This window comes from Antennarius striatus, chromosome 1 (genome assembly GCF_040054535.1).
Source record: "Antennarius striatus isolate MH-2024 chromosome 1, ASM4005453v1, whole genome shotgun sequence".
NCBI classification, from domain to species: Eukaryota; Metazoa; Chordata; class Actinopteri; order Lophiiformes; family Antennariidae; genus Antennarius; species Antennarius striatus.
In genome coordinates, this window is record NC_090776.1 from 10,149,267 (window position 1) to 10,165,686 (window position 16,420).

At 39.1% G+C, this 16,420-nt stretch overlaps 2 protein-coding genes across 3 annotated transcripts in view; both read left to right on the forward strand.

Annotated features, from left to right (window-relative positions):
- Positions 1 to 472: 472 nt before the first annotated feature.
- LOC137592514 (mortality factor 4-like protein 1) lies at positions 473 to 8,405 on the forward strand. Of its 2 annotated transcripts, none has more exons than XM_068310771.1 (12): positions 473 to 661; positions 1,023 to 1,069; positions 1,170 to 1,237; positions 1,338 to 1,445; positions 1,699 to 1,779; positions 1,953 to 1,978; positions 2,300 to 2,388; positions 3,110 to 3,211; positions 3,374 to 3,462; positions 3,982 to 4,154; positions 6,871 to 6,955; positions 7,930 to 8,405. In XM_068310771.1, exons 1-12 carry the CDS (start codon positions 622 to 624, stop codon positions 8,012 to 8,014), a joined length of 993 nt encoding a protein of 330 aa, XP_068166872.1. In that variant the 5' UTR covers positions 473 to 621; the 3' UTR covers positions 8,015 to 8,405. The 2 variants fall into 2 exon arrangements, with proteins under 2 accessions (XP_068166872.1, XP_068166880.1); XM_068310779.1 differs by having other exon boundaries at positions 1,359 to 1,445.
- A 4,068-nt stretch (positions 8,406 to 12,473) lies between these two features.
- Positions 12,474 to 16,420, forward strand: part of uacab (uveal autoantigen with coiled-coil domains and ankyrin repeats b) — a 43,960-nt gene continuing 40,013 nt past the window's right edge. Inside the window, exon 1 of the mRNA XM_068314610.1 lies at positions 12,474 to 12,637. Within this exon, the coding sequence (XP_068170711.1) occupies positions 12,590 to 12,637 (48 nt within the window). The 5' untranslated portion in view covers positions 12,474 to 12,589. The remainder of the gene's footprint in view (positions 12,638 to 16,420) is intronic.

Here is a 16,420-nt window from a genome sequence, read left to right on the forward strand (position 1 = left end):
TTTATTTCAGGAAAATGCATAAAATAAAATATAAAATATGGATAAAAACAAAAGCAAAAGCTGTCATTTAAAGATGCGTTTCGTGTTGAACGTTTAAAACTAAAATGTTGTACTAAGCGATTCAATCTGCTAGTAAAAAGTATTTTAGAAAAAATATGACAATAAATCTCCTCTAGAGGGGCGTTCATAAACTGCTTCCAACTTTAGGTGAAACAGAACTACAAAGCTACATACACTACGGGGTTCTCTCTGTCATTAAGAATGAGCACGAAAAATACAATAACCGGCAGTAAAAATAAAATTTTATGATTAGAGTCCATAGATTTTAACACATCTATTTTAGCAAATCTTTATAGCTCTCCTGAAGACAAAAACAAACTGAGAGACGCGCCACATTCAGGCGTTTTAACAGATAGCGTTACTTTCCGAGTTTCAGAATGAACACGTGAACGCCTCACGGCTCCGAGTCTTCCTGGTGGTCAGGTGACCGAGGGGCAGCAGGCCATTCTCGGCTTCTCCTTCGCCCGTGCTCAAATGTCGGAGGTGTTCGTGTCTGGAAGAAATGGACTCTGGCAATGCATGAACTTGATCATTCAGAGATCCGACCAGCTGAGTCTGTGAATGGCGCCAAAACAGGACCCTAAACCTAAATTTCAAGAAGGTCGGTGGAGAAAATTAGTCGGATGAAGCTCTTAGGAGGGGGGCGGGTTTGTTGTTGTGGAAGGACAATACAGTAGTGTGCTGCAAGGGGGGCGACGGAGACACAGAGGCTTCATTCATGTCTATTCTTGTGTGCAGTATATTAATAAGACACCCTAAAGTAATATAGAATGAAGGTTATGATGTGCAGATGTGTATAACCGACGTTAGCCAAAGGCTAACAGTGAGCTAGCTTGTTTACATAGACGTCATTGACTCAGGAAGCCTTCGTGCCCCCGGTGGTCCAGCGGGTTGTGACTCTGGGGCAGACTGTGTTCCCTTTGTGTGTTCGGGTGTGTTACTGTCTTGCTTTCTGCTCGCAGGTGAACGAGTCCTGTGCTTTCATGGGCCATTGCTTTATGAGGCAAAGGTTTGTGTCAATCCACACTATATGTGTGTCATTGTGTGTCTTTCTGCAACACAAACATCAGGCAACGACTGATGCAGGTCGATTTGTTCTTGCTTCACAGTGTGTAAAGATCAACATAAAGGATAAGCAAATCAAATACTTCATTCATTACAGCGGATGGAACAAAAAGTGAGCAGTTTAGATTCTGTATTTCACAATGAGTGCTTTTTGTCTGTTTAGTTTGGTGTCAGTGTCTTCTGAATTATTCATTTGATTTTTATGGACGTAGTTGTGTTGTGTTCTCTTGCAGCTGGGATGAATGGGTTCCTGAAAGCAGAGTTCTCAAATATGTGGACAGCAACCTTGCGAAACAAAAAGAGCTTCAAAAGGCCAATCAGTGAGTTTCCATCTTTGTGCACAGAGGTTAAAGGCAATAAGTAAGCATTCATGACTTTAAAAAAAAGCAACTCCCCGATGTTAAATCCATTAGTGTTCTTTTTATCCTCCACGACAACTGAAGTGAGGAGCAGGATATCAGAATGGGTTGCATCTAATTTTATTTCTGGAGATGAACTGAAAATCGATTTAATGTTGTTTTGTACATTCCAAATTGATTTTTTTTAATGATGAATATTTATTTCTTCCCTCAGGGACCATTATGTTGAGGGAAAGATGAGGGGTTTAGCACCAAGCAAGAAGATTGCCGCTGTGCAGCAGAAAAATGTTGATCTGTAAGTGTTGTTTTCTCACCTCTAATAAATCAACTTACTGTAAACATCACATGTTAAACTAGCTTTATTATACATTTTGAAGTATGTGCGGGATATAGTCATTGGACAGAGGGACTACATTGTGTGTGCATTTAATCTCATTGTCATGTGTAATGTCTTTTTTTTTTCCCTAGGAAATTGAAAAAGGCGAAGCAGAAGAGTGAGTAAAATTTTCTGGACAACATAGACTTGTTCTCAAACTTTACGCCCCGTTCTGCAATGTTTATTACTCATTAAAAATGATAGGAAAAGTATCTAATAGAAATGGATCCAAGTTGGCCCCATCATCTTGTGTGAAGTGACATGAATAAAGTTTTCATATATATCTAATTTATGCTTTTTGCGTTTAATAATTGTAAGTCCTCATCTATTATACCTATGAGTACTAGCTGCTGATTTCTGGGGGCTGAAGAGGCTTTGACAGACAACATGCCAGGATTGCATTGAACTCTAATTCCCTTTATTTCTACGTCTCGTCTAGCCCCAGGGCCGGGAGAAGGTTCTAGCAGTGGAGAAATGCCCCAGGGACCACGGAAGAAGCGGGCACGGGTTGACCCCACCGTGGAGAGTGTAGGTATCATCGGTGTCCCCTGAATACACATCTACATAATTACTTCAGTGCATAGCAGGACATTTACAATTATTCTTTCAAGGGTTCATTTTTGCCACCTGTCTTTCATATTATCTTGTCAGAAATGTTCAAGCTGATCATCTGTCCTTGACAACATTTCCCTTAATATATATACCTTTTTCCTGCTGTCTTCTGTTGGAGTTGTGTGATGAGTCAAGTTCTTGAGTGATGAATGTGATTGAATCACATGAACCATGACCTGGACACAAAGACAAGCTGTCAACATCAAAAGATGAACAATCACAGTTAATTCACACACCAAAAAAAAATTTTTTCCACTAGATTTTGACCATAATGAGTGTCGGTCAAACATGAAATAGTGGAAAAGATGGAAAAATGACATTTCTTTCTCGTCCAGATATTTTCATATGAATGAAAAGAAGTGATTTCAAATCTTCTGCAAAATGATAGCAATTTAGTGATAATGGTTTGGTGATCTATCTAAGTCCTTGTTATGGTTTTCAAAAAAAAGGTTTTGAAAAGTGTTTGTGTTTATATGTAGTCCTTGAAAAAATACTTAGTTTTCAACACAACTTAAGTGTTGTCACTTAAGAATAAAACAATGATAATGAAGTTTATTGATAATCTATATAAAGTGACAATCTGTAGTAAAAAAAAAAAAAGAACGTAACTACAACATGAGCACATTTATGTGTCCAGGAGGACATGTTCACCAACCGTGTGGAGGTGAAGGTGAAGATCCCGGAGGAGCTGAAGCCCTGGCTGGTGGATGACTGGGACCTCATCACCCGCCAGAAGCAGGTGAAAACGCAATAGCCTGAACACGGTCCAGTGTTTGTGTAGATTTACCTCAGACGTGAGGCCCTGTGGAATCAGAACATTGTGTTTCCACAGGAAAAGCAATGTGAAAGTGTTGAAACTAAAAATCATTTTGTGTTTTCTTCTGCTTTCTGTGGCTTACAGTTATTTCATCTGCCTGCGAAGAAGAATGTAGAGACTGTCTTGGAGGATTATGCAAACTATAAGAAATCAAAAGGAAACTCAGACAATAAGTGAGTATAAGAAGCCGTAATAAATAACTTTTTTAAAATAATGTAATCATTCTACCTGTCACCCAGTGTAGATTCATTCTTCCTCAACTTTCTGCTTGACTTTGTTCTATGGAATGAATTTCAGACAGTTTTCATGAGATATGATCAGACTTCCTGTTGTATTCTGAAGTTTTTAAATGACCATATCGTGTATTTTAATCCATTTTACGGTAACTGGTGTATCCTGGATCTCTAAGCATGCCACACATTGTATGTTTTTCAGTTATTTCACTCCAAAGATTTAAGTTTAGCATAACCAAATTAATTGTAGTTGTGTTTACACAGTGGAAAACAGGCACAGGTAGACTGCTGCTTTTCTGTGCTCCTTTACAAATCAGATAAGTAAAGATAGCACAATTAATTGATTCCCCTGATGGATTACAGACTATTTTATTTCCTTTTGGGGTTTTCTGTCATGGTTTTATATCTTATTGAATACTTTCATGGGAAATGTGTGGCTCTTCTCTTCTCTCTCCACAGAGAGTATGCAGTAAACGAAGTGGTGGCAGGGATCCGGGAGTACTTCAACGTGATGCTGGGAACTCAGCTGCTGTACAAGTTTGAGAGGCCACAGTATGCCGAGATCCTGGCTGAGCATCCTGAGATGCCGATGTCTCAGGTGTACGGAGCTCCACACTTACTACGGCTGTTTGGTAGGAGCCGCCCTGAAGCACGTCAATGTTAAAATCTGGTGATCAGTGTTCATGCAGCTTACACACAGGTTAACACTGGACACTGAACCAATGCTTTAAACCTATACCTAAAAATTAGTAGATTAGATTTTTAAAATATTTCTGTCACAATGGTGAACGATGTCTTTTGGGTCCTGAGTGAAACATTCCCTATATTTTATATAGCCATGATAGAATTATCTATACCTCTGCTCCAACCTCAGTTAAAGTCACTTCCTTATTTGACGTAGCATGTTTATGTAGAACTCATGTCTTCTGTCTATGAGAGACTTCAAGTTCACATTTTAAGTAAAACTGCAAAAGTACAGGAGGCTGCTTTTAGATTGTTATTTTGTTAAATCAGCTTTGTACACAAAATAAAATCCCACAATAAGAGCAGTAAATTAATTTTAATTAATGAAGTAGCATACTAATGGCATTTGCTTTCAGAAATTAAAATCTTACAGCTTGATACATTATAAAGTTTAAAAATGTTCATCAGCAGCTACTTTAATTGTTCTTTCTTGTGTGGAAATGCATCTTCAGCCAAGCATTATGACTGCCTGTTTAATATACTGTAGTACCTTTGGTTGCCAATGCAGCTCTGACCCTTTGAGGCGTGGACCTCACTGGACCTCTGAAGGTGTGCTGGGATATCTGGCACCAGAATGTTAGATCCAGATCCTTGAAGTGCGATAAGTCCTATCAGTTGAGAGGTGGAGCCTCTGACTATTGGGCTTGCTTGTCCAGGACATCCCACAGATGCTCGATTGGAATGAGATCTGGGGAGATTTGAGGCCAATTCAATACCTCAAACCCGTTGTGTGCCTTGAACCATTCCTGAACCATTTTTGATGGTTGTGTTGATGCCCACACATCCATTGTTTGACCTTTCCGTGGACAGGTGTCAGTGTGTGCACCCTGACTGGTCTATGCAGCCCCAAACTGTGTGCGCTGTATAATCTGACACCTGGGATGCACTTCAGCAAAAATTTGTACATCCCAACACGACATTTATGCATCCCAAAAGTAATAACAGAATATGCGGTAGAAGCGTATGCAAGGATTGAGTTTTGCCAATAGTACAATATCAAAACTTAACAAACTGTTAATTTTAACTGTTAATTTTTATTAATAAAGACATCAAAACTGTTTCAGTAAAACAGGAAAATTACTTATAATTTTTATCAAAATGTTACAGCCTGGTGGTTATTCTTAAAAAAACAGTTTAAGAAATAAAGATGTTATACAGTTTTTTTTCCCCCTTTTTCTTTTTACTCAATGGTTTTCTTTGCCTTTAATTCATATATTCTCCTGTGGACATTGCACCAAGATGACAGAGCCTTCCCCACACACATTTTTTGTACGCTGCATTTTGTCTTGGGTGCTGACATTTAGCCGTGCCTCACCCATGGAAAAAATCGCGTCCATTGCGGTACAAATGTTCAGATTTTTGCTGGTTTTTGCTCGGCTTCTTCTGCATCTTCTTCCATACAGTCCACAGTAATATCTGTCTCTTTCTTTTCATTAACTTTTGTTTTTTTTCCCAGGAAATCACTCATTGTCACGTGGGTTTTCTCCAAACTCTCGCAACATCAAAACACAATGGCGATTTCCGGGTTCAAAATTTAAGTGGAGAAATGGATAAATTGTCAATATTTCTGTTGAATGGAAGTGCATTTTTACCAATATTATATCGCGGAAAAAGGTAGCATCGATTTTTTTAATTGTAAGCATATTAAAGCTTGCGTCCCAGGGATATACGTTGTCTGATGATCGTGCGTCCTTGTCACAAAATGTGCATCAAAGACGCAAGGACACATGCAAACGAGAACACTGCTTGCCCATTTTTTCTGCTTCTAACACATCAACTTACTACTGAATGTATCCCATCTACTAACAGGTGCTGCGATAATGAGGAAATTCATTTGATTCTCTTAGCCTGTCAGCGGTCATAGTGTTACGGCTGATTGGTGTGAGATGCCCTGTGGTTAGTCCACATGGTGGCGTTCATTTCAGAGTTAAAATCAAGCTTTGAAGGAAATGACTCAGCTTGGTGCGTAAGATGACTAATGGAATAATTCACTGCTTTTGATGAACACGTCAGTCTTCAGTGATTACAAGGGCTCAAGGCAGAGTTTACTCTGCCATAACTAATCACATTTACCAGTTTAAGCATCCAAGCAGTACGGTTGTTATGGCTGCTGTTTGGACAAATGAAGTTCTAGGTTGGGATGTGGAACAGTTTTCCTAACATACTCTGTGAAAACGTGATATGATCTGTGATTTTACAAGATGTCTACATTAATATGAATGAGTACCTGGATTATTAAGAATATTTCACTGAAAACAAGAAGAAATACCTTTCTCCTTTGTTATTTTTGAAGTTTTTCTGCATAATTTTTATAAAATGTCTTATATAATAATAATACTAATAATTGTCATTTTGCAATGTAAAGTGCACGATAAGTCAACCATGTTGCCCCTCCTGAACTGTAAGTAAAAAATTCCTTAAAACTACAGTCACTCAAGTTATATAGATCAGATCAGCACAGGAGTGTGGCCTGCTGTTTGTCACTAGTTTGTCTAGCAAACCTTACTTTTGTGAGGCGTGACATAATATTTTAAAAACTGGTTGTAAATCATTCACTGTGCTGTTTCTTTGATTGTTCCTCACGTATTTTGCCGTTCCTTGCAGTTCGTATCGGAGCCATGCTGGCCTACACTCCACTGGATGAGAAGAGTCTGGCTTTGCTGCTCAGTTACCTCCAAGATTTCCTCAAGTAAGTTTGAACTCCCACCACTTCACCAGAGAGTCACGTTTGACAACACTCCTTTGTTTGCGCAGCCAGACTTGTTTCAAATCCTCAAAACACACATCACGAAGTCGATGTCCTGACAGTGACAGCACAATAGAACTGTATGACAGGTGGATCTGATGTTTGGGTGTTTGAGGTAGAAGAAATACTTTATATGGTTTCACAGTTGATGCGTGAATGGAGGCTGAAGTTTGTAATCATTAATGGAAATCTATAACGCAGCAAACACACAATCTTTACTGTCGCTGTCCACACAACCCAACAGAATTATGTTGACTTAAATCAGTGTGATTTTCACACGGGTGAATTGGGTAAGTGGTGGGAAAAAACTGAACTGCAACTCCTGCAGAAATACTAAAGTAAAATAAAAATAAAAATTCTACTTGATTAAGTGGACCTGAAAATCAAAATCTGGATTATTTTTCTATAATATAAACTCTAAAATTTTGACTTTGTTATGTCTGGGCTGTACAATGTATTGTTGAGGCTTAGCATCGCTCTGAGCACACAGCTTCGCACAACAGGGCTGTTGATTTAAAAAAAAAAAAGTTCCAACAAATTCAATAAGTTTATCTACATGACTGGGATGAAGGGTGGCTCAGTTTTTTAGTGAACAACGTTGATTCGAAATCAATCAATTGGAAATACAAAGTGACAGCGCTGTTCCACAGTGAGAGTTACATCTTTGCATGAGTAACACACTGCATCATCTGGTGAAACTACCTGCATTCTTCTTTCATCACAATATCAGTCTGTGACACACAGTGAAGTAGTTGAGTTGTGACCAGCGTTGTTTTTACTGTAAATGATCCAGTGACACCACATGGCTGTCGGTTGAATGTCCTGTCAGGGCCCTGAACCGAAGCTCTACCTGTAGAGGTGACGGTTGTAGTTTCCATTCCACTCCACCCTCTCAGTCAGTTCTTCTTCTTCTTCAGGTACCTGGTCAAGAATTCCTCCACCCTCTTCAGTGCCAGCGACTATGAGGTTGCTCCACCGGAGTATCACCGTAAAGCTGTGTGAGAACACTGGCCACAGTGACTGAAGCATGTCGTCCCACATGTAAAAAAAACTATCACTACCATTTTAAGTGAAGACTGAACTTTTCTCTTGACCTGATCTCATGCCCCTCAAAGGTCATAATGAGATCGTCACAGGTCGTTAAAATATTTCTTTGCCTTTGCTCTTCTTCTCTCACTTTGAAAAGTTTTAAGAAATAAAAAAAAAACCTTTTGGTCTTTTTGTGCATTCCAGATGACAGATATGTTATTCTTGCATGCGTGTATTTATTAGTGTTTCTTCTGATATGAGGTACAATATATATTACTAGACCGCATGGTCGGCACTTTTAGTGTTTGCATATCTGTATCCTGTGTATTTGTATCCATTTGTAAAAAAGAAAAGTTTCTACAGATCTTTATGTTGTTGACTGTTTTCTTGAGATAAACCATGAAGTGTCACTCAACGACATAAGATGAAAAGTAAGGGACTGGCATAGGTTCACCACCAACATAGATTTGTATGTTGCAAATTTTTGAAAAATTCAGAATACCTGCACGTGTACTTTTTTATTAAAAATTGAAAAATAATAAGCATAAATTAAAGGTGGTGGCCAAGTAGGAAGGGCTGTCACCTCACAGCAGGTGAGGTGACAGCAAGATTCTGGGTTCGAATCCTTTCTGTGCGTAGTTTGTATGTTCTCTTCGTGTCTGAGACGGTTCTCTCCGGCTTCCTCCCACCTTCAAAAGCATGTACTTGATGTGCATTAGTCAGTTCCAAATTGTCCGTAGGTGTGAGTGTGTGTGTGTGGTTGTTCGTCTTTTGAGTGGTGATGCACTGGCGGTGCATCCGGAACGTCTCCCCACCTGTCGTCCGTTAGTCCTTTGTGATAGGCTCCAAAGGACTAACGGACTAACGTGACAAATGACTAACGTGACCCTTGAAAGCGGAAGAGATGGTTCAGAATATGAATAAATGAACAGTTTGAATTACTTTACTAACTGTTTACACGATTTTTTCCACAAATATTCATAGTTACTTATATTAAATATGTTAATCATGGGGCTGTAGGTAGCACTGCTGCCTCACAAGAAGGCTCCAAGTTCAATTCCTTTCCCTGTGGAGTTTGTATTTTCTCCCCATGTTTGTGTGAGTTCTCTCCGCGTCCTCCGGCTTACCCCCACCTCCATATGTCTTGAATTGGTCGCACCAAATTGTCTGTAGGTGTGAGTGTGAGCATGAATGGTTGTTTGTCTTTTGTGAAACGCACAATGAGCTGGCGTCTCATCTGGGGTGTATCCTGCCTTTTGCTTGTAGACAGCTGCGATTGGCTCCAGCAAACCAATGACCCGCAGGGTAGATAAGTGATTGTAGATGAGACTGCAATCATGTCATCAAGAAAATGGATGGAAGGGTGTTAATCATTCATATTGTATTACTGACTAGACAGACTGGGATTTGTGAATATTTCAAGTGAGGCTTTGATTGGTCTCACAATCAAATCAAATTAATCCAGAAGCACATTTATCTTTAATGTATAATTAGCTAAATTAGCATCTGTTCAACCATTTACAAAAGAAATTTACATTCATACATGACTGAACTAATTTTCTAGATTTTTTAGAAGACAACAGAATCCACAGGACATTCTCAAACATGGGTCTCATTTTAGTAATAGTACTCAGTTAAGGTACAAAGACCTACAAATATTATCAGGAAAAAGTATTGCAACTTCAAAAATGAAATTATTCTCTCCACAAAAATATCCTTGTGACTGATGAACTGTAAGACGGATATAGATAATTAAGCAGAGCAGGACTAGGACCCATATGCAGGACACCGGTAGAGATGTTTTCATATGTATTTTAATCAGGCAAAATCAGAAGACACAATAAACTTTGACATGTCCAACAAACCAGAACGAAAGTCGAACAAGCGGAGTTCAGAATTTAGGCAGGGTCCGGAGAACAGGCAGACTTAAAACATGAGCAAACTACAGGCAAGACACACAGGCTGAAGAGTCACTAAGAGAACTAACAATCCAGCCCCAAACCAAAGGAGACTCCGTTTAATCAGCCTGATTGGGCACAGGGGTTGAGATGAAGTATACGAGGCAGTAGGCAAACTGAAGAAAGTCCATCCCATCGCGCCCTGCGTCTGGGGAGACAGAGCTCCGGTCCCTCCAAGGTCCTCACAAGAGGTAAGAGCAACTGGTCAGTAGTCGTTGAGCTCAGTGGGGCATCTCCCCTTAGGCACAGTGACGATGCAGGAGGTTTTCCACAGGGACGGGACCCTCCCCAGCCGAAGGCTGAGGTCGAATAACTGGTGTAGGAGCTCACCCAGTTCACCAGCACAAGTCCGGAGGAGTCTTGGGGGAACCCGGTTAGGTCTCGCTGCTTTCGTAGGACTATTATACAATTACACAAAATATAATCATTTATCATGCATTAAGGTGAAACTGCTGTAATTGCTCAATTTCTTTACCCTGCAATCCTCAGCCTGAGGTGACGAGGTTTGTTTGCCCAAAATAAAAATTTAAAATTCAACATAAAAATGTTAATCAGGTTTGTATGTAAACATCTATCTGTAAACTAACCAGTAAGTAAAGTTGTAATGTTCCATTTTCAAGCTTCACAGTAGGACACAGAAATGAATGTTTAAAAATATTTACATTTATAAAATGTGACTAGCAGCAGTCTGTTTTTCTCTTAGTGGATCTGGTTATTCCTCTTTCCTACTGTTGCATTTAAGAAATGACATACTCTCTGTTTCTACTCTGTTGAATGGCAGCATCAATGCAGTGATCAATCAGCAGTTCTAAAATAAATTCGTTAGGATTTGATTTGTTCCTTTGCCAGTCTTGGCTAAACATTTTGAGACACTCTGATCAAATTTAACAAACGAGTTTAGACCAAACATCGACATTATTGTTTAAGTGTTTTCATCAGTAATCTTGGTTGTAATATTTCAACTGTTCTGCATATTTGTCTGTTGATAAATGCTTTCTGTCCTGGTTCCTGCAAGAGAACGAGTTGGTGGAAGAAGCTGAACTACACAAAACTAGCCCTGTGAGACTTTAGTTTAGTAGCTAAATGCTACTGGGGAGTCAAAAGAGAAACAGAGAAACCAACAATAAAATACTCACCTTAGTCCAGAGTGGGTTTTTTGCACCAAATAGGATTACCTGTACGCAGACAGGGGAGAAACTTATAAATAGCACACAATGGTTTCTTTGAACATTTATAACCAGTTCTTTCGCTTGCCTGAGTGTAATTGATGTGAATTTATTGTATGTCATCAATGTCATCTCACTGCAATTGAAGAACAGAATGATTTATTTTCTCTCAATATATTTCCTAAAAGGTGTTCACTAGCCGTGTGTTCTTCACACAATCAAGATGCTCATTTGAAAAAGCGATGGCTGATGAAGCATCTTAATTACTGGCCTACAAATGATTTTTACATAGTTAGGCAAGCGGGTTTCAGTATTTATATTTACATACAGATAAATATAACTTCATACTAGGTAATGCATGCTGAAATGAAGGACATTTCATTTATTTTGGATGTGTATTTGAGGTTACAGAGAGGGTCCTTTCATGTTTACTACAACAATAAAAAAATAAATTGGCAGCTTCAATGAGGTACAAGTAGGAATAACTTTGGAGGAACACAACATAAAATGACGTGACACATGGAGGCAAAATATATTATTTATCAGCCTTTTTCACAAATCACATCAAACAAATCAGTTTAAATATCTTAATACAACAGATATTACAAGTGTTCCGGTTCAAATACTGTAAAGCAGAAACTGCTCCTTTTATTTACACTACAGTTTCATAATAATGAATATTTCATGGTTATTAAAAAAGTTTTATTTCTATTTACATTGCAATCTTATATCTAATAACTGATCTTATCTAACAACTTCTGCTTTGCTCGATCAACACATAAACTAATGCGCCCAAACAAAGATACCAGAACTACTCTATTATCACTTATGTGCCACTGCACACCTTATATGTTATGAGGCCCTGAGGTGTATTTTAACTTTTAAGTGATGTAGAGTGATGTAGGTTACATAACTACCACAGCATGTCAACTAGGTGTCGGTGAGGTGTAACAGACAGGTAAATGGGCTGATTCATCAACTACATATTTTCTGTTTGTGTTAGTTCAAATAAAAAAGCAGCTTTGTCAACATCATATGTTTGCTCCAAACATTGAGAGCTTTCAGACCAAGGTGTTCATAGGTGAAGGATTTTTTTTTCAGGTGTATCGCTATTCAGGTAAGTCTGACGTCATGCCATATTTTCCTGCTTTGTCCTAAGATGAGTCCAACTTCTCCCAACGACTCTTTATGAGGAAGTCCCGCCCATTAACGTTGTCAATTGGGTAGAAGTTCAGACGGACTTCGGTTGTTTTGATTTGATTGGCTGTTTAGGTTGTCTATCAAAGTGCAAGCAGAGTCATGGTAAAGCGTCAGGTGAAACTCCCTGGGAGACGGGACGGCCCAAACTTACTCCGTCTGAATGTCTGGTGAAGTTGTTTTTCTATTCACGAAGATATTTATCAAACGAAACACCGCGTTACAAGATGAAGAGTCTTAAGTATCGATTGAAAAAACATGAAGTAACCATCACGGTAAGTTGAATACAGTTGTTTTTCCATATTGACTTCACTTTTGCTAATAATGCCGTCTGTTATCATTGAATTAGCTGCGTGTAGATAAGAGATGCTAATGTCGGGTATTGTGTGTCACACCGGGGCGGGTAACTGGGGTAACTCTAACCTCCTGCCCCCAGCAGCCCCATTCAGTTCAGTCCTGTTCTCACGGCGGTGGTTGAAAAATTCACCGCCAGCATGTGAAGCACCTGCACCCCTGTGTGGGCGGTAAACATGGCCCAACACTCTTTATTTGCCCCACATACACACGTATGTTTAATGAAGAAGGACCGATCCCGGATCGGACTCTGTTGACCTTCTCTAAGGCGGTCTGGAGGGAAGAGCCGTGACCCGGTCAGCACTGAGGATTTGTCAGCCCGGACACACACTCCTCTAAACACAGAGGGAGGTCCGACACACACAATGTGTGTGTCACGACGACTTCAAATGAATGCAGACCTGAATATGCGCTTTATCAGGGTTATAATCTTTCTTTTATGTGGGATTTAGTTGGATGGCTTTTTAGTTGTAGGTTGCTGTTGAATTCATCCAATGGCTAAAACACTAAAAAAGCAAATCTTTTCAGCTCTATCACAGACTACAACTAAAAAATTAACACATGCGATCAGTTCTTTATCACAATCACGTATGTATCATGAACATTTTCATAGAGTTGCTTATTAAATTTATGGATTAGGCGTGGTGTTTTTGTTTAGCTGTTTTTACATTTGATTTAAGCTTTTCACACGTAAGTACTTGATTTCTTTAGTTTCTTCTGACAGAAGACTGAAGACCTGTGCAGTTGTGCAAAAAACTGATCTTGGACCTTGTGAAATATGTCCTCAACATTTTAGTCATTTTTCTGGACCTCATGTATCGTTGAGAAAATGGTCAATAAGGAAAGTAGATATTCGCTGCAGCTCAACCACTTAATGTTCATGTAGGTCAGACTTACTGTAGAGCTGCTTTTCATATTTCATTGGTTTTAGCATGGTGCACCTCATAAATGTGGTCTATTGCCTTTATTCAAAAGAAATGTACCAAATCATGAGCTAAATATTTTAAGAAACATATGAAAAAAATGTAGATCCTGTAGAATCAGATTTGTTTAGCCTTGAAGTATCAGCAGTACCATAGAAACTCCTTCAGTCCCCATGGAATGCTGTGATTTTGATCAGAAGTTCAGTCTGTATGTGCTGTATGAGCCAAGAATCCTGAATGAACATATCAGCATGATGAAAACAGAATTTTCTTTAATATCAGGGTTTCACCTGTTGTTTAATATCCCATCCAATGTTGAATTAATTATTGATAATCCAGTAACAGCATCTAACATGCACTCTAAAGACTGTCCTAACACTTTTGCAGTCAGTTTGCAGGGGTGTTCGGTGTGACGCTTTGTTTTCAGCTCCCAGCAATTACCATGAGAAAGCCACAAAGCCAGAGGGTCTGTGTGTGGTAGACTCTCTGGGTCCAGCTAAAGGGAGGAAAAAGCTTTTTAGAAGTGAAATACCATTGTATCTGTGTGGTGAGTAGTTTTATCCCTTCACTCATAAGCAGACAAAAACAGTCTAAAGAAAAGCCTGTTTTTTGCCCTGCAGCTGTTTTTGTATGTTGGGAGAAGGCTGGAAGGTATAGACATACCCACAGTGGTATCTGCGGTGACATGGAGGATAGCATTCAGCTTAACTCCATGCAGTGTGATTGTTTCCAATATTGTCCAGTATATTCTGTCTTCCTGGTCCAGGTGCTTTGTCAGCTGAGTAATCACTCAGTTATTGCCTTCTTCCCATTCTAACCATCAGTGAAGAACAAAAGGTTTGAGGTATTTTATTTTGAAGCAGACATACTATTTTCACTGGTCTGAGTGATGGCTCCCATTACCTTTATATTCTTGTGTGTATGCAGATAAATGTTGATGGCAGAATTATCATTCATTGCATTCTGTATTTTCACCACCTGCTAAAGGTATGTCCTGAAATTAGATCGACAGTATGAACTTTTATTTGAATGTTTTAGATGCATGCCTGTCCCATTAGTCAAATAGCAGTGGGGAGTGAACTCAGTGAACTATATTTTCTGGTGAGAAGGCTAATATTTAAGGTACTTCCAACCCTCACCCACTTGGAAAATATGGATGATAGAATTCTTCTTTTATAATGTGAACAAACAGTAACTGCTTATATAAAGTAATTCAGTTGGGGAACCTCAATAATATAAGGTGCTATGGCATTCCCTTCAGGCCATTTGCAGAGTATAGGCAGGATGAGGTCAGGTCTTGGCTCAAGTTTGTGGCAGTTAAGGTTCCAGTTTGTGAATCCACGTGTAGAGGGCTATGTAGGGGGCTTCTCGTGACGAGCATTGAGCTGTCTATGGCCCTGTCCACACGATGCCGGAACTTTTTGAAAACGCAACTTTATTGTTGCGTTTATGCTTTCCGTCCACACGACAACGCAGATATCCGGATCGAAAACGCAGCTTTTTGAAAACATAGGCCTAGGTGGATTTTTTTTAAAAACGCTGGGTCTGCGTTGTCGTGTGGATGGTGTATCAGGAACTTTTTAATAACGCTGACGTCTTGCCTGCGATGAAAACCGCTGTGACGTCATATTTATGGGCCTGTGTGTACAAACATGATGGATGTACGAACCTTGTTGATGTCACATAAAACGTCTGCAAGAATGCTGCCAACAAATCACAGAGGATTCCTATTGGATAAAATTTGACTCAATACTGCCACCACATGGTTTGGCATGTTTATAGCCGTCTTCGAAAACGCACTGATGTGTTTATGTGTGGACGGAGTTTGTTTTTTTAAAATGCTGTTCTTGTGGACGCAAATCGTTTTCGATGCATTTTCAAAAAGTTGTGTTTTCAAAAAAATCCGTCATCGTGTGGACGGGGCCTATGCTTCTAAAGCAAAGACAAAAAGGTTTTGTGGTGCATGCAACTCCACTTGCTCATTTCCTGCACAGTTGTGAAAAGCTTGAACTCTTGACAGCATAGGTGTAAACAGATTTTTAATGAGAAGAATTATTTCAATATCAAATTGTTTCAGACAATTTTTCTATCATGAGTCATTTAATTGTATAAGCTCCAAGCAGAAGGTTCCTTCTTTGCCTTGAAAAACCTGTTAACCAATTCAAATATTACAATCTTGTCTTTAAAAATTAAATTTTCTTAAGATTATCAGATCCTTACTGATCTCATAAACAAATACAGTATTTTCTGCACTATAAGGCGCACTGGACTATAAGGTGCACCCTCAATAATTTTTTTGTTTTACAATTTATTTCATATATAAGGCGCATTGGATTATAAGGCACACACAATAAAAAATAAAATTTATTTGATAAACTGCAGCGTCTGTAGTTGCTCAATCCGTCCACTAGATAGTCGCGCTGCTCAGGCAGTCATGATTGCATTCATGACTTCCTGACTACCTTTGAATGGCCCCTATTGTTATGTCAATAAGCTATTTTGAGCCTCATCAGGGGAACCTGATCACTTGATCACTTTGCCATCTTAGAAAGAAGTCAACACGCATATTAAAAAACCTGACATTAAAAACTGGTTAAATTCATTACTAGTGCAGTCAGTGCAAACAGAGCGGATTATTTTCTGATCTGAAGTTCGAAGCAGATATTTAAGCTCTGACGTTCGTCTTCGTTTATTAATTAAATATTGTTTCGATCGATTGGTAATCCAGTCGGACGTGAGGTGCATCTATTTGCTGCTGTGTGTCCTAAACAATTTTTAAAC